Source organism: Mus caroli, unplaced genomic scaffold (genome assembly GCF_978045245.1).
Source record: "Mus caroli unplaced genomic scaffold, Mus_caroli_1 scaffold_7, whole genome shotgun sequence".
Classification (NCBI taxonomy): Eukaryota; Metazoa; Chordata; class Mammalia; order Rodentia; family Muridae; genus Mus; species Mus caroli.
In genome coordinates, this window is record NW_028227262.1 from 91,850,846 (window position 1) to 91,869,770 (window position 18,925).

At 37.5% G+C, this 18,925-nt stretch overlaps 1 protein-coding gene across 1 annotated transcript; it reads right to left on the reverse strand.

Annotated features, from left to right (window-relative positions):
• Positions 1 to 4,513: 4,513 nt before the first annotated feature.
• Positions 4,514 to 10,178, reverse strand: LOC110287705 (putative vomeronasal receptor-like protein 4). The gene is made up of 2 exons (XM_085840589.1): positions 10,010 to 10,178; positions 4,514 to 7,044 (listed from the first exon to the last, which is right to left on the reverse strand). The coding sequence occupies exon 2, from the start codon at positions 6,992 to 6,994 to the stop codon at positions 6,083 to 6,085; it is 912 nt and encodes a 303-aa protein (XP_085696715.1). The 5' UTR covers positions 6,995 to 7,044; positions 10,010 to 10,178; the 3' UTR covers positions 4,514 to 6,082.
• Positions 10,179 to 18,925: the final 8,747 nt, after the last annotated feature.

An 18,925-nucleotide genomic window follows, 5' to 3' on the forward strand; every position in this document is an offset into this window, starting at 1 on the left:
GGGGGAATATTCCAGGGCCTGGAAGCGGGAGTGGGTGGGTTGGGGAGCAGCGTGGGTGGGGAGGGTATAGGGGACTTTCAGGATAGCATTTGAAATGTAAATGAAGAAAATATATTAAAAATGGGGTACAGAATTAAACAGAATTCTGAGCTGAGGAATCTCAAATGGAGGAGAAGCACTTAAAGAAATGTTCAATATCCTTAGTCATCAGGGAAATGCAAATCAAAAGGACACTGATATTGCACCTCACACCAGTCAGAATGACTAAGATCAAAAACTCAGGTGAGAGCAGATGCTGGCAAGGATGTAGAGAAAGGGGAACATTCCACAATTGCTGATGCAATTGCAAGATGGTAAAACCACTCATGAATTCAGTCTGGTGAGTACTCAGAAAACTGGAAATAGTTCTATCTGAAGATCCAGCTATACCATAACTGGGCATATACCCAAAAGATGCTAGAACATATAACACGGACACATGCTCCACTATGTTTATAGCAGCCTTATTTATAATAGCCAGAAGCTGGAAACAACCCAGATGTTTCTCAACATAAGAATGGATGCATAATGTGTGATACACTTACACAGTGGAGGAATATTCATCTATTAAAAATGACTTCATGAAATCTGCAATCAAATGAATGGGAATGGAAAGCATCCTGATTGAGGTAACCCAGACATTAAAGAACACACATGGTATGTACTCACTGATAAGAGGATAGTATAACAAAAGCTCACAAAACTCACAATATAACCCACAAACATATGGAGCTTAAGAAGAAGTAAGAGCAAAGTATGGATGCTTCAATCCTACATAGAACAAGAAACAAAATAATCATAGGAGATAGAGGGAAGGAGGGACTTGAGAGAGACAAGGGAGGGGAGGGGAAAACGGGAAAGGATCAGGTGTGAGAGGAGACAGAAGAGAAGTACAGAGGATCAGGATATTGAATAGAGGTGTGTAGCAGTGGAGGATGTGGAAGCTGGGGTAGCCACTAGAAAGTTCCAGGAGCCAGGGAAGCAAAAGTCTCCCAGAACCCAACAGGGGTGACATTAGCCAAAATACCTAACAAAGAAGTAGAGACCATATCTCTTGGTTAGACAAGGCCCCCAGTTGAGAGGTGGGGCCACCCACCCATATCAAAACTATTGACGGTTACAACTAACCATCAGACTTAGCATGCAGAGCCCAAAGGAGGAGTAAGAGCAATGGCTGTAGGAGCTGAAGGGGGTTGGAACCCCATAGGAAGAACAACAATATCAACCATCAGAACCCCAAAAATCCCAGGGACTAAACCACCAAACAAAGAGTACACCTAGAGGGACCCATGGCACAAACTGTATATGGAGCAGAAGATTGCCTTGTCTGGCATCAATGGGAGGGGATGCACTTGGTCCTGTTGTGGAGCCATGCTCCAGCACAAGGTAGTGCTAGGTTGGTGAGGCAGGAGTGTGGGTGTATGTGTGGAAACACTTACATAGAAGCAGGGGGAAGTAGGGAAAGTTAGGGGATTGTGGAGGAGAAACTGGGAAGGGGGATAACATTTGGAATGTAAATAAATTTAAAAAGTATGCATATATACCAATATTAAACATACACACATTCAGGAAATTTTCACCTGTGCCAACGTGTTCAAGGTTCTTTCCCATTTTCTCTTCTATGAGATTCAGCGTACCTTGTTGTATATGGAGGTCCTTGGTCCAGCTAGACTTCAGCTTTGTACAAGGAGATAAGAATGGATCAATTTGCATTCCTCTACATGCCAACTACCAGTTGAACCAGGACCATTTATAGAAAATGCTGGCTTTTTTTCCACTGGATGGTTTTAGCTTCTTTGAAAAAGATCAAGTGACCAAAGGTTTATGAGTTTATTTCTTTAGTCCTATTCCACTGATTGACCTGCTTGTCTCTGTACCAATTCCATTCGATTTTTATCACTATTAATCTCTAGTATGACTTGAGGTCACGGATGATGATTCCCCCAGAAGTAATTTTATTGTTGAGAATGCTTTTTGCTATCCTGGGTTTCTTGTTTCCATCTTCTGAGGTCTTCTTCAATTTCTTTCTTTAGAGGATTGAAGTTCTTGTTGGACAGATGTTTCATTTGATTAGTTAGAGTCACACCAAGATATTTTGTATTATTGTATTCTGAATGGTGTTATTCCCCTAATTTCTTTCTCAGAATGTTTATCATTTGAGAAGAAAGCTATGAATTTGAGTTAATTTTATATTCTGACACTTTGCTGAAGGTTTTATCAGCTTTAGGCATTCTATCCTGGATTTTTTGGGGTCACTTATGTGCACTAACATATCTTCTGCAAATAGTGACATATTCACTTCTTCCTTTCCAATTTGTGAGAATGGTTTTTGCTATCCTGGGTATTTTGTTATTCCAGATAAATTTGGACATTGCTTTTTCTATCTCTGTGAAGAGTTGAATTTTGATGTTGGAATTTTGATGGGTATTGCATTGAATCTGTAGATTGCTTTTGGTAAGATGGCCATTTTCACTGTGTTAATCCTGCGGATCCATAATCATGGGAGATCTTTCCATCTTCTGAAATCTTCAATTTCTTTCTTTAAATACTTGAAGTTCTTGTCATACAGATCTTTCACTTGCTTGGTTAGAGTCACACCAAGATATTTTATATTATTTGTGACTATTATGAATGGTGTTGTTCCCCTAATTTCTTTCTCAGCCTGTTTATCCTGTGAGTAGAGGAAATCTACTAATTTGTTTGAGTTAATTTATATCCTGTCACTTTGCTGAAGTTGTGTATCTCTCCTGGATTTTGGGGGGGTCACTTATGTATGCTAACATATCAACCACAAATAGTGACTTCACTTCTTCCTTCCCAATTTTTATCCCTTTGATCTCCTTTTGTTGCCTAATTGCTCTGGCTGAACTTTGAGTACTATATTGAATAGATAGTGAAAGAGTGGGTAGCCTTGTCTTCTCCCTGATTTTAGTGGGACGGCTTCAAAATTCTCTCCATTTAGTTTTATGTTGGCTGTTGGTTTGTTGTATATTGCTTATATTATCTTTAGGTATGGACTTGAATTCCTGATCTCTTCAATACTTTTGACATAATGGGTGTTGTAGTTTGTCAAAAGATTTTTCAGCATCTAATGAAATGATCATAAGGTTTTTTTTCTTTGAGTTTGTTTATATATTGTATTACTTTATGGATGTCCTTATATTGAACCATTCCTGAATCCCTGGGATGAAGCTTACTTGATCATAGTGAATGATCATTTTTGACTTGTTCTTGGATTTAGTTTTTAAAAGATTTTATTGATTAATTTTTCATCAATATTCATGAGGGAAATTGGTCTGAACTTATTTTCTTTGTTGGGTCTTTGCCTGGTTTAGGTATCAGTGTAACTGTGGCTTCATAGAATGTATTGGGTAGGGTTCCTTCTGTTTCTATTTTGTGGAATAGTTTGAGAAGTATTGGTATTAAATCTTCTTTGAAGGTCTGATAGAATTCTGCACTAAGACCATCTGGACTTGGGCATGTTTTGGTTGGGAGACTTTTAATGCCTGCTTCTATTTCTTTAGGGGTTATGGGAGGGTTTAGATGTTTTATCAGATCCTGATTAAACTTTGGTACCTGATATTTGTCTAGAAAATCAATCATCCATTTCATCTAGATTTTAAAGTTTGGTTGAGTATAAGCTTTTGTAGTAGCATCTGATAATTTTTTTAAGTTCTTCAGTTTCTGTTGTTATAGCTCACTTTTCATTTACCACCCACATCAAAAGTAATAATCTGGAATTCCTCCTGTAAAAAGAGAATGCAGGGACAAAGAGTGGAGCAGAGACTGAAGGAAAGGCCATTCAGAGTCTGCCCCACCTAGGGATATATTCCATTGCAGACACTAAGTCCAGACACTATGGCTAATGCCAAAAAAACATGTGCTATTAGGAGCCTGGTGATAGCTGTTCCCTAAGAGGCTCTGCCAGAAGCAGACCAATACTGAAGCTGATGCATACAGTCAAACATAAGACTGAGCAAGGGGACCAAAATGGATGAGTTAGGGCAAGGTCTGAAGGAGCTGAAGTGGTTTGCAACCCCATAGGAAGAATAACAATATCCACCAACCAGAAGCCCCTGCCCCAGAGCTCCCAAGGACTAAACGACCAAACAAAGAGTACACATGGAGGGACCTATGACATGAGCTGCATATGTAGCAGAGAATTGCCTTATCTACCATCGATGAGAAAGGAGGCCCTTGATCCTGTTGTGGCTTGATGCCCCAGCATAGGGGAATGCTATGGTGCTGAGGTGGGATTTGAAGCACACTCATAGGGGAAGGGGGCAGGGGGAGAGGATGGGGCATTTGTGGAGAGAAATCTAGGAATGGGAGTAACACTTGAAATCTAAAAAAATATAATAACCAACAAAAAAACATAAACCAGTAGGAAATTTCACCCTACTACATGGGCACTGAATATTCATCATATCCAGAAATTGGAAACAACCAAGATATCCATCAACAGATAAATGAGCAAAGAAAATGTAATATATTTCAATAATAGAACATTACTCAGCCATTTAATTAATGGCATTGGCAGGTAAAAGGATAAAACAGGAAAACCTCATTCAGAGTTGTGTAAACAGACCTACAAAAACAAACATGGTATACATTATTACTTATATGTGAATTTTAACTATTAAGTCATTCCAAATCAATCCATAACCCACATAACCACAAGGTTTAAGTATAGGATAAGAGAAGGAGGAGAAGGAGTCTCCGATGACAAACCTATTCCATCTTGAAACCAGCCTCCATAAAACCTTGTCCTGCTGAGGGTTCCAGGCTTCTCTGCCATCTATTCCTGCTTTCTTAGGGTTCGGTTAGAAGAGACCCCAAGCCTGAGCTTGTAATAAAGTGACCCTGGTAAAATTACATCAAAACTGGCTCCCTGGTGGTCTTTTGGCATTCATAAACACTTCCTAGCACAACATTGCATCTCTCTAAAAAGGGAAAATAGAATAGATAGTTATGAATTGATGGGGTTGGAGATTGAGGCAAGAGTATAAAACTGAGAGGAGCAGGAGATGTGAAAACTCTAATCAGAATATATTATGTGAAAAAAATTTTTTCAATAAAAGAAAAGCAATGTTGCAATGATAGAGTATTATGGTAAATACTTGTGGTCAAAGAGCTAGAGAGAGAGAAACAGGAAAAACACTGAGACTACCATCTTGGTACAGGTCACAGAGAGAGATGCCCTATCAAGACACAAGATGAATGGCAGACGAAGGACAACAGCCAACATTAACTCCTACTCTCAATGTGTACACATACATATATCCTTCAGCTGCGAACTCACACGTACATAAATGGATATAGATACACAATAAACACATTGTACAACATGTCCATGGATATAAAAAATTATTTGCCATTAATATTTCAATAAATAGATAAAATGAAGAACAATTAAACAGGCACATGATAGTTTCATAAACGACTCATTAAATAACTGTGGTAAAAATGGAAACTTAAAATTCACATTCTTTTTGTGGATCCACATAAATTATAATTAGGGGAAAATATAGCTACAACAAAATAAAATATTTTTGATTAGTGAATGTAAATTAAAAACAAAAGAAAGCTTAAAAGTGAATATCAAAAAGGATCTTCTTTTCAGTGACCTCATCATCAAAGCAATATTAATTATATAAAGGAAATAGGAGAAAGAGAATTTATGTGGAAGTATCAACTTACTGTGTAAAATTAACTTAAGAACACTCTACTACTTGAAAACAGAAGTGTCAAAAGAATGTATATGTGTAATAGCACATTTTACTTAAAATCATATGAAGAACTTTGCTTTGCTACTTGACCCATTAAAGTATAAAAAGAATCTCTAATTTAGAGACAAAGTGACTGTGGCTGCACAGGAAGATTCTCTATAACCAGCTCTATGTCAAGTTCCATGCGATCCCATGACATCTTCTCACATCTGTGGACACCAGGAATGCACACATGCATGCACTCTGGCACAACACTTCTACATAAAATTAAGAAATTAAAAAATAGTTTTTAAAGAAGAGATTAAACATCTTTTTTAAAAAAATGTATGGTGATATTTTGACTGGAGCTTTTTCAGCATAATGATTATTCTGCTATCAAAACTGATCTGTACCAAAGGAGTAATTGTGGGATAGGCATTCATCACAAACTTCTGAACAGTCAGGATGACTGAGTCATACATCCATAACAAAAATGAGGTCATTGAGATAATGAAGTCTACCCAATACATGACCACAAAGCAAACCACTAGCAACAAGATGGTCTGAGTGGCCTTTTTCTCAGGGGATGCTCTCGGGTGACTGATGCTATGAAGATACTTGCATTGCCTCTGATGTCTGAACAAGATAATCACCATATATGTACTTGTAGTCAGCATGACTCCTACAAGAAACATATCTCTGGAAGTTGTCACTGTTAAAATAAGTCCTCTGATGATGTAGTTCATGGGTAAGAGTGAGCAGGATCTAGTGGCCTTCATCTGGTTGGTCCCACTCACATTGGTATAAGCACCAACATAAAAGATCTGGTTACTATTGAAGGACAAATTGAAAAACCATATACATAAGAAAGAATATATCATGTATTTTTTTAGTTTTTGTTTAAATTTTGCCAACAAGGAGGTACTGGGACTGATGGTGACAGCCTGGAACACACTCAGGAGGCAGGTGATGCACATAGAGAGGCCTCTCATCACTCTGCTTATGTAAAAAGTTGCCTTACATATGAATCCATTCTCAATGTTCAGTGATTCAAATATGTCTGTAAGCCAAATATTCCCTCCAGTGAGTAACATGATTATGTGAACAAAGGTCAGTTGACAGGAGATCATGTCTGTGGACTTAGGTCTGTGACATAGAATTATGTAAATATAGAAACAAACAAGAAACATATTGGCTAGGACTCCAAGCCCAGCTTGGAAATAAAGAACATTCTGGATTGACAACATAAGTAGAGATTCAACTCATCTTAAGATGAGTAGAAGTTTATTTCATATATCTGAAAAAAATAATAGAGCACACATCAAGATTGTAATACACTGCCTATATTAACATTCTATTTTTCAAACTAATTCTTGAATATCATGACTCTTTAACTCTTGATCTTACAGACTGTACATCATAGCAACATTTCTATGTCTTCAATATATCTGCTGTATAGAGAGAAAATTATAGATAATAAATATAATCATAGTCATATCTATACAGAATACTCATTGTAGCCCTGTATTAGATGAGTCTCATGCCTCATAGTTATTTAATTGCCTCATTTCATACTTAATGCATAAATAGTAGTGATACGCACAGAATGTTAATCATATTCCTATGGCAGAATGAATGTTACAATAATCTGAAAATATTTTCCAAAGAAATCCAATATATCAGGTGATTTAGTATTATGTTCTATAAATTTACTGTACTCTAGTTTGCAACTATCCATGTTTAACTTGTTATTCTAATGCAATCACAGTGGTAATTCATGGTAACCCCAGTATTTTAATCAGCCTAAGGTCTTAACCTATGTTTTTGATGTTCCTTTTTCAAGGAAATCTTATATCAATAAAATATGAATTTAAAATATAGATACAGTTTGAGACCATTAGCTTAATATCCATACCCTATGATGATTAATTGTGTGGTTCTAAATGGTCCTAGGCCTCTCCTTCTTTAGGTCCCATCCTATGACATTTTGTGAAACTTCAGATTTAAAGAACTAAGTCCCAGCTACCAAGACAGATAGTATTTTTTCTTTACATTTTGGAGGGGCAGTGTAATTAGTTAATAGAATGAATAGTTATGGCTTTTCAGAAATCTATGTTGGTATTTCAACTACTTACCTCATTCTTCTGTATATATCTCCCTCCACAATCTGAGAAGCGGCCATTTCCCTAGTGCACTGCTGAGATCATTTGTGCCCTGCTATTCTTCTCTCTATTGCTTCCACCACACCCCTATATGGTCAATGCTCTTTTTTTGCTTTACTGGTTTCGGTAGTTACTACCGGCTACATACATCTCTCCAATAAGAAAGAACTTGGGTGCTAAGATAAACACTATTATCAACATGGTATGACAAACATGAACTCACTGAAGATAACCAGATAGTGAGGCTATTTGTATATTTTTCTTTCAAAACATATTCCTTCCCATGCAGTAGAAAAAAAGCGTTACCACACGTCATCAGAACCCACACACTTTTCACCATTTCACTCAACAGTCTTACATTTAGTGACTATGTTAGTTATTTGACCTGGTGACCAGGATAAATTTATTATGTAATTAATTTAATTCATTACTTTAAATCAGCTTGTGATAGAGAAATTGAAAATGACTACACTGAATCAGATTCTTGTGAGAAAAAGAGTGTCCAATTATATTTTCAAGTTCACACATATTCCACATATATAGACAGATGCATGTATGTATAGAAATAATGCAGAAGCTAGTGTCTGAGACCATCCTTTAACTTCTCTATGACTATCTCACCATAAGTCACACTTTAATATTTACATTATTTTGTGCCTGAAAAGCTTAATCTAGTAAAGGAATGGATTCATGCCAATTACCAGATCCAAAATATCGAACTCTCTCACCAACAGACATAAACAGTAGGTTTTCTGTTTATAAAGGCTCCAGGATACACAGTGGAGATGGTCAAGAACATGTTTTCCTTTTGGAAAGACCTGGGTTTGGTTCTCAGCAATGACATCGTGGCTTGTGATCATATGTGACTGGGGTTGAAGGAGATACAAACTCTGTCTGACCAAGCATGCAAGAGGTACACAGATACTATATGTAGACAAAATATACATATACATATACATATACATATACACACATATATACATATATAGAAAGAAAGATAAATAAAGCTGCAGGAAAATTATTAATTCATGCCTTAGACTGCAAAATGTAAGAACTGTAGCCCAATTCTAATTTTAAACCTACAAATAGACAAGCCATATTGATACGATAATTTATTATTAATTATGCTTCGATAATATTAAGATTCACAGGAATTATAATTAATATAAAAAGATGTTAATATAATAAGGTAAAAGATAATAATGTAAAATGTTTTTTTCTTATTGCAAAAATATGCACTTCATCCTCTCTATTTCATACCCATTGCTTTGTAAATATTTATACCATACAGAAAATAACAAACCTTCTAATTCATAAATTGGCATTTTTAATTGAGGCTCATTGGAGCTGAGGGTTGGTGAAAAAAGAAAATTGCTATCATGAGTAAACAGGTTTGTTAACAGGGATATGTACTTATAAAAATCATCTTTTATTAAAAAAGAAAAGTGCATTTCTGACATCCACATTAGTTTAAATTGCAATATTTACTTGTAAGTACTAAAACCCATAGTATACCCACAAACATTTATGGTAGTGGAGAAGCCATGACTATTAAATTGACCAAAAGACTAAGCAGTCTGCAGGCATGTGTTTGAAAAGCATAAGAGAGAGAGAGACAGAGAGACAGAGACAGAGACAGAGGCACAGAGAGACAGAATGAGAGAGAGAACTTGTCTTCATGCACAGCTCTACACTCTCACTCTACCTCTTCATTATAACAATATTTGAATCTAGAACAGTTTGTTTGTGTATGTATACTAATCCATGTATTCTGTTTCTGAAGACTTAATAGTATAAGAAACATACAAGCATAGTAACTCCAAAGTGTCATTTTCATTTTTATGTGTCAACACATTTGGTGGGTAATGACCTATAAGCTGTATGACTGCTCAGAGAGTACATGAAGTGAATATGTGACTTTCAGGTGACAAGTGAAATTGTTGGTTGTCCATTGTTAGAAACACAAAAACATTTTTTAGAAATCCCCGAAAGAGAAAGTACTTGGTATCAAAAATTAATTCCATGAAATCTTTATAAAATATAGAATGCCAGCAAGAATCTTTGATGCTTTTTAATAAAGTAGTAATTGATAGCTCTTACCTGACACTCTGAAATAATTTAAATGCAGTAATTCTTGTTTGTAAATTAAGTTTAGCACAGGTGTAACTGAAGACATACAGATGTTGAGCTTTATAATCTAAGTCAAAAGCCAGTTCCCTTAAGATGAAGCAGCAGCAGCAGCAGCAGCAGGAATGTCACTGCAGAGACTGGGGAAACAATCATACACAGAGTGTCATCACAAATTCCATGAAGTGAGAAATGAGTAGAATGGAAAAATACAAAACACAATTCAAATGCATCAATATTAAAATTGACCTGTGCAAAACAATAAATGATTGTCATTTGGTATTAACTCATTAAGACAGCTCAAGTGTTTTGTTACAGGGATGGAAACCTAACAAACGTGGCCATACCTAGATGGAACCATGATCTTAGATTTCTTAGAACACATAGTCAATACAATCCTCCATCAGATAGGCTCTTTAAAAGGTTGAGATGAGTGGAGAATGGAAAATGTAGTGTAAAAATAAATTAAAATTACATATTTTTTTAAAAATAGATTGTGATGGAGTTACATTTTAAATATAGGTCAGTGTAGATTCAATATAAAAACTAATGGGTGTCATTATATTTTAATTTAATATATAATTCTCAATGATCATCTTCAGCCTTTTAGCTTTTCCTGTCTCTATCCATCCTTTTGTTAGGCCCTGTCTACTATAGAAGAGATCAAACTGATTGAAATCTGTATTCTTTTGTTAATCATTACACTGACATTCCTATGTATACAAGCGTCTCTGGTTTACTTATGATACAATATAGTTCAAAAGTAAAGTTGTAAGCAGATAATACTTTAATCATTTATTACAGAATCCTGCTTCATTCTACCCCCTACTGCTCTCACTATAATGAAGAGAATTAAAAAAAAAAAATACTTACCGTCTGAGCCTCCGATAAACATCCTTGTGGAAAGAGACCCTAACATATAGTTTATATGGAAGAAATGGCATCACCTAATCTCCCTCTAGACCAACAGTTATCATGCCATGTGGAGTAGGCATTTTTGACCTGAACATAGTTACAAAGTGGTACCATCAAAAGGAAAAGTGAACTTCTCTAATTTCAGGAGAATAGTAAAGTAGGAACAGCTGAGCTCTGTATTTCCCAGGTGTGAGATATTCTCTCCAGGCCATAACAGAGTGTGGAGATTAACTGTTCCCAGTCATTGTGAACAAACAAAAGGAAGAATAATAATATCCAGTTTAAGAAAATTAGAAAAAGTATTTAGATTCCCCAAGGTATCCATCCTGTTTCAAAAGCATTCATGATACCCTCCATACTTACCTGACAGTGCCTTCAGTATCTCACCTAGAAATTAACAGCTCTTTTGAGAAAATTAGGAAACTGTCACCTTCTCCAAACACACTAAGAGTAAAGGATTTTTCTTACCTTACCATTACAGAGAGATATTATTAAATTCTGACATTATATATTAAATTCTCTTACAGGTCACACACATAGGAGGAAATATGACTATATTGTCACCAGAAATCAGGCTGTGTTGTTAAAATTGTACCTCAGTTGGCAGAGTGTAGGCCTAGAAAGTATTGTGTATGTGGGACACTATAAAATAAACCAAATATACAAGGTGACAGAGAAGAATTTCAAGTCAATGGCAACTATAAGAAATACAATAAGCTCTTTGTATATATTGGATATTAGTCCCATATCTGATTTAGGATAGGTAAAGATCCTTTCCCAATCTGTTGGTAGCCTTTTTGTCTTATTGACCGTGTCTTATGTCTTACAGAAGCTTTGCAATTTTATGAGGTCCCATTTGTTAATTCTCGATCTTAGAGCACAAGCCATTGCTGTTCTATTCAGGAATTTTCCCCTGTGCCCATATCTTCCAGGCTTTTCCCCACTTTCTCCTCTATAAGTTTCAGTGTCTCTGGTTTTATGTGGAGCTCCTTGATCCACTTAGATTTGACCTTAGTACAAGGAGATAGGAATGGATCAATTCACATTCTTCTACATGATAACCACCAGTTGTGCCAGCAGCATTAGTTGAAAATGGTGTCTTTTTTCCACTGGATGGTTTTAGCTCCCTTGTGAAATATCAAGTGACCATAGGTGTGTGGGTTCATTTCTGGGTCTTCAATTCTATTCCATTGGTCTATTTGTCTGTACCTATACCAATACCATGAAGTTTTTATCACAATTGCTCTGTAGTACAGCTTTAGGTCAAGCATGGTGATTCCCGAAGAGGTTCTTTTATCCTTGAGAAGAGGTTTTGCTATCCTAGGTTTTTTGTTATTCCAGATGAATCTGCAGATTGCACTTTCTAATTCGTTGAAGAATTGAGTTGGAATTTTGATGGGAATTGCATTGAATCTGTAGATTGCTTTTGGCAAGATAGCCATTTTTACAATATTGATTCTGCCAATCCATGAGCATGGGAGATCTTTCCATCTTCTGAGATCTTCTTTAATTTCTTTCTTCAGAGACTTGAAGTTCTTATCATACAGATCTTTCACTTCCTTAGTTAGAGTCACACCAAGATATTTTATATTATTTGTGACTATTGAGAAGGGTGTTGTTTCCCTAATTTCTTTCTCAGCCTGTTTATTCTTTGTGTAGAGAAAGGCCATTGACTTGTTTGAGTTAATTTTGTATCCAGCTACTTCACTGAAGCTGTTTATCAGGTTTAGGAGTTCTCTGGTGGAATTTTTAGGGTCACTTATATATACTATCATATCATCTGCAAAAAGTGATATCTTGACTTCATCTTTTCCAATTTATATCCCCTTGATCTCCTTTTGTTGTCGAATTTCTCTGGCTACGACTTCAAGTACTATGTTGAATAGGTAGGGAGAAAGTGGGCAGCCTTGTCTAGTCCCTGATTTTAGTGGGATTGCTTCAAGCTTCTCTCCATTTACTTTGATGTTGGCTACTGGTTTGCTGTAGATTGCTTTTATCATGTTTAGGTACGGGCCTTGAATTCCTGATCTTTCCAAGACTTTTATCATGAATGGGTGTTGGATCTTGTCAAATGCTTTTTCCGCATCTAACGAGATGATCATGTGGTTTTTGTCTTTGAGTTTGTTTATATAATGGATTACGTTGATGGATTCCCATATATTAAACCATCCCTGCATCCCTGGAATAAAACCTACTTGGTCAGGATGGATAATTGCTTTAATGTGTGCTTGGATTCGGTTAGCAAGAATTTTATTGAGTATTTTTGCATCGATATTCATAAGGGAAATTGGACTGAAGGTCTCTACCTTTGTTGGATCTTTCTGTGGTTTAGGTATCAGAGTAATTGTGGCTTCATAGAATGAGTTGGGTAGAGTACCTTCTACTTCTATTTTGTGGAATAATGTGTGCAGAACTGGAATTAGATCTTCTTTGAAGGTCTGATAGAACTCTGCACTAAACCCATCTGGTCCTGGGCTTTTTTTGGCTGGGAGACTATTAATGACTGCTTCTATTTCTTTAGGGGATATGGGATTGTTTAGATCGTTAACTTGATCCTGATTTAACTTTGGTACCTGGTATCTGTCTAGAAATTTGTCCATTTCGTCCAGGTTTTCCAGTTTTGTTGAGTATAGCCTTTTGTAGAAGGATCTGATGGTGTTTTTGGATTTCTTCAGGATCTGTTGTTATGTCTCCCTTTTCATTTCTGATTTTGTTAATTAGGATGGTGTCCCTGTGCCCTCTAGTGAGTCGAGCTAAGGGTTTATTTATCTTGTTGATTTTCTCAATGAACCAACTCCTCGTTTGGTTAATTCTTTGAATAGTTCTTCTTGTTTCCACTTGGTTGATTTCGCCCCTGAGTTTGATTATTTCCTGCCGTCTACTCCCCTTGGGTGAATTTGCTTCCTTTTTTTCTAGAGATTTTAGATGTGTTGTAAAGCTGCTAATCTGTGCTCTCTCTAGTTTCTTTTTGGAGGCACTCAGATCTATGAGTTTCCCTCTTAGAAATGCTTTCATTGTGTCCCATAGGTTTGGGTATGTTGTGCCTTCATTTTCTTTTTTTTTCAATATTAAAATAATTTATTTTTAATTTTCAATAAATTCTTGCGACATAGCCATATCCCCAAAGATAAATCAACTGTTCAGAATTAGCAAGAAATTAAGTTTATAAAATTTTTACAAGAAAAAATGTATCCATTATGCAGCATTTAAGAATAAAGGTGTCGAAAAAGCACCTGGGCAGCTGGGGCTCAGGGTCTGCTGACACTCGCCAGCTACCCACAACACCCGCCACAGGATCTTAAGACTTCTGGTGAGTGGAGCACAGCTTCTGCTCCAATCCAATTGCGCGGGACCTGAGACTGCATTAGTTAGGGAAGCAGAAACTGGCCTGAGTAGGGCCACAGGCCTCACCCGGCCAGATCAGCGCCAGGGTAGCAGGAGCGCAGGGTTGCCTGACACCCGCCAGCTACCCACGACCCCCGCCGCAGGATTTTGGGACTGCTGGTGAGTGGAACACAGCTTCTGCTCCAATCCAATTGCGCGGGACCTGAGACTGCATTAGTTAGGGAAGCAGAAAACCGGCCTGAGTAGGACCACAGGCCTCACCCAGCCGGATCAGCGCCAGGGTAGCGGGAGCGCAGGGTTGCCTGACACCCGCCAGCTACCCACGATCCCCGCCGCAGGATTTTGGGACTGCTGGTGAGTGGAACACAGCTTCTGCTCCAGTCCAATCACGCGGGACCTGAGACTGCTCTGGTTGGGGAGAGAGAAATCCGGCCTACATAGGGCCACAACCCTCTTCCGGTCAGAAAAGCACCGGGGCAGCTGGGGCGCAGGGTCAGCTGACACTCACCAGCTACCCACAACACCCACCACAGAATCTTAAGACTTCTGGAGAGTGGAACACAGCTTCTGCTCCAATCCAATTGCACGCGGGACCAGAGACTGCATTAGTTAGGGAAGCAGAAAAACGGCCTGAGTAGGACCACAGGCCTCTTCCGGCTGGACCAGCACCGGGGTACCGTCAGCTACCCACGACCCCCCGCCGCAGGATTTAGAGACTGCTGGTGAGTGGAACACAGCTTCTGCTCCAATCTTTAAATAGTGACAACGATAACAACTAACCCCAGAGATTACCAGATGGCGAAAGGTAAACGTAATAATCTTACTAACAGAAACCAAGACCACTCACCATCATCAGAACCCAGCACCCCCACTTCGCCCAGTCCAGGGCACCCCAACACACCGGAAAAGCTAGACACGGATTTAAAAGCATATCTCCTGATGATGATAGAGGACTTCAAGAAGGACTTTAATAACACACTTAAAGAAATGCAGGAGAACACTGCTAAAAAGGCAGAAGACAATAAAGAGGAAGCACAAAAATCCCTTAAAGAATTGCAGGAGAACACTGCTAAAGAGTTACAAATCCTTAAAGAAAAACATGATAACATAATCAAACAGGTAGAAGTCCTTACAGAAAAACAGGAAAACACATCCAAACAGATGATGGAAATGAACAAAACCATACTAGACCTAAAAAGGGAAGTAGACACAATAAAGAAAACCCAAAATGAGGCAACACTGGAGATAGAAACCCTAGGAAAGAAATCTGGAACCATAGATACGAGCATCAGCAACAGAATACAAGAGATGGAAGAGAGAATCTCAGGTGCAGAAGATTCCATAGAGAACATCGGCACAACAATCAAGGAAAATGTAAAATGCAAAAAGATCCTAACTCAAAACATCCAAGAAATAAAGGACACAATGAGAAGACCAAACCTACGGATAATAGGAGTGGATGAGAATGAAGATTTTCAACTCAAAGGACCAGCAAACATCTTCAACAAAATTATAGAAGAAAACTTCCCAAATCTAAAGAAAGAGATGCCCATGAACATACAAGAAGCCTACAGAACTCCAAATAGACTGGACCAGAAAAGAAATACCTCCCGACACATAATAATCAGAGCAACAAATGCTCTAAATAAAGATAGAATACTAAAAGCAGTAAGAGAAAAAGGCCAAGTAACATATAAAGGCAAGCCTATCAGAATTACACCAGACTTTTCACCAGAGACTATGAAAGCCAGAAGATCCTGGACAGATGTTATACAGACACTAAAAGAACACAAATTCCAGCCCAGGCTACTATACCCAGCCAAACTCTCAATTAACATAGATGGAGAAACCAAAGTATTCCACGACAAAACCAAATTCACACATTATCTCTCCACGAATCCAGCCCTTCAAAGGATAATAACAGAAAAAAACCAATACAAGGACAGGAACCACGCCCTAGAAACAACAAGAAGGTAATCCCTCAACAAACCTAAAAGAAGACAGCCACAAGAACAAAATGCCAACTTTAACATCAAAAATAACAGGAAACAACAATTACTTTTCCTTAATATCTCTTAATATCAATGGACTCAACTCCCCGATAAAAAGACATAGACTAACAAAATGGCTACACAAACAAGACCCAACATTTTGCTTCTTACAGGAAACTCATCTCAGAGAAAAGGATAGACACTACCTCAGAATGAAAGGCTGGAAAACAATTTTCCAAGCAAATGGCATGAAGAAACAAGCTGGAGTAGCCATTCTAATATCTGATAAGATTGACTTCCAACCCAAAGTCATTAAAAAAGACAGGGAGGGACACTTCATACTCATCAAAGGTAAAATCCTCCAAGAGGAACTATCAATCCTGAATATCTATGCTCCAAATACAAAGGCAGCCACATTCATTAAAGAAACTTTAGTAAAGCTCAAAGCACACATTGCACCTCATACAATAATAGTGGGAGACTTCAACACACCACTTTCACCAATGGACAGATCATGGAAACAGAAACTAAACAGGGACACAGTGAAACTAAGAGAAATTATGAATCAAATGGATCTGGCAGATATCTACAGAACATTCTATCCTAAAACAAAAGGATATACCTTCTTCTCAGCACCTCATGGTACCTTCTCCAAAATTGACCACATAATTGGTCACAAAACAGGCCTCAACAGATATAAAAATATTGAAATTGTCCCATGCATCCTATCAGATCACCATGGACTAAGGCTGATCTTCAATAACAAAATAAATAATAGAAAGCCAACCTTCACGTGGAAACTGAACAACACTCTTCTCAATGATACCTTGGTCAAGGAAGGAATAAAGAAAAAAATTAAGGACTTTTTAGAGTTCAATGAAAATGAAGCCACAACATACCCAAACTTATGGGACGCAATGAAAGCATTTTTAAGAGGAAAACTCATAGCTCTGAGTGCCTCCAAAAGGAAACTAGAGAGAGCACACATTAGCAGCTTGACAACACACCTAAAAGCACTAGAACAAAAGGAAGCAAATTCACCCAAGAGGAGTAGACGGCAGGAAATAATCAAACTCAGGGGTGAAATCAACCAAGTGGAAACAAGAAAAACTATTCAAAGAATCAACCAATCAAGGAGCTGGTTCTTTGAGAAAATCAACAAGATAGATAAACCCTTAGCCAGACTCACTAGAGGGCACAGGGAAAGCATCCTAATTAACAAAATCAGAAATGAAAAAGGAGACATAACAACAGATCCTGAAGACATCCAAAACACCATCAGATCCTTCTACCAAAGGCTATACTCAACAAAACTGGAGAACCTGGATGAAATGGAGAAGTTCCTAGACAGATACCAGGTACCAAAGTTGAATCAAGATCAGGTTAATGATCTAAACAGCCCTATATCCCCCAAAGAAATAGAAGCAGTCATTAATAGTCTCCCAACTAAAAAAAGCCCAGGACCAGATGGGTTTAGTGCAGAGTTCTATCAGACCTTCAAAGAAGATCTAATCCCAGTTCTTCACAAACTATTCCACAAAATAGAAACAGAAGGTACTCTACCCAACTCATTCTATGAAGCCACAATTACTCTGATACCTAAACCACAAAAAGACCCAACAAAGATAGAAAACTTCAGACCAATATCCCTTATGAATATTGATGCAAAAATCCTCAATAAAGTTCTTGCTAACCGAATCCAAGAACACATCAAAACAATCATCCATCCTGACCAAGTAGGTTTCATCCCAGGGATGCAGGGATGGTTCAATATACGGAAATCCATCAACGTAATCCAGTATATAAACAAACTCAAAGACAAAAACCACATGGTCATCTCCTTAGATGCGGAAAAAGCATTTGACAAGATCCAACACCCATTCATGATAAAAGTCTTGGAAAGATCAGGAATTCAAGGCCCATACCTAAACATGATAAAAGCAATCTACAGCAAACCAGTAGCCAACATCAAAGTAAATGGTGAGAAGCTTGAAGCAATCCCTCTAAAATCAGGGACTAGACAAGACTGTCCACTTTCTCCATACCTATTCAACATTGTATTTGAAGTCCTAGCCAGAGCAATTCGACAACAAAAGGAGATCAAAGGGATACAAATTGGAAAAGATGAAGTCAAAATATCACTTTTTGCAGATGATATGATAGTATATATAAGTGACCCTAAAAATTCCACCAGAGAACTCCTAAGCCTGATAAACAGCTTCGGTGAAGTAGCTGGATATAAAATTAACTCAAACAAATCAATGGCCTTTCTCTACACAAAGAATAAACAGGCTGAGAAAGAAATTAGGGAAACAACACCCTTCTCAATAGTCACAAATAATATAAAATATCTTGGCGTGACTCTAACTAAGGAAGTGAAAGATCTGTATAGTAAAAACTTCAAGTCTCTGAAGAAAGAAATTATAGAAGATCTCAGAAGATGGAAAGATCTCCCATGCTCATGGATTGGCAGGATCAACATTGTAAAAATGGTTATCTTGCCAAAAGCAATCTACAGATTCAATGCAATCCCCATCAAAATTCCAAATCAATTCTTCAACGAATTAGAAAGTGCAATCTGCAAATTCATCTGGAATAACAAAAAACCTAGGATAGCAAAAACTCTTCTCAAGGATAA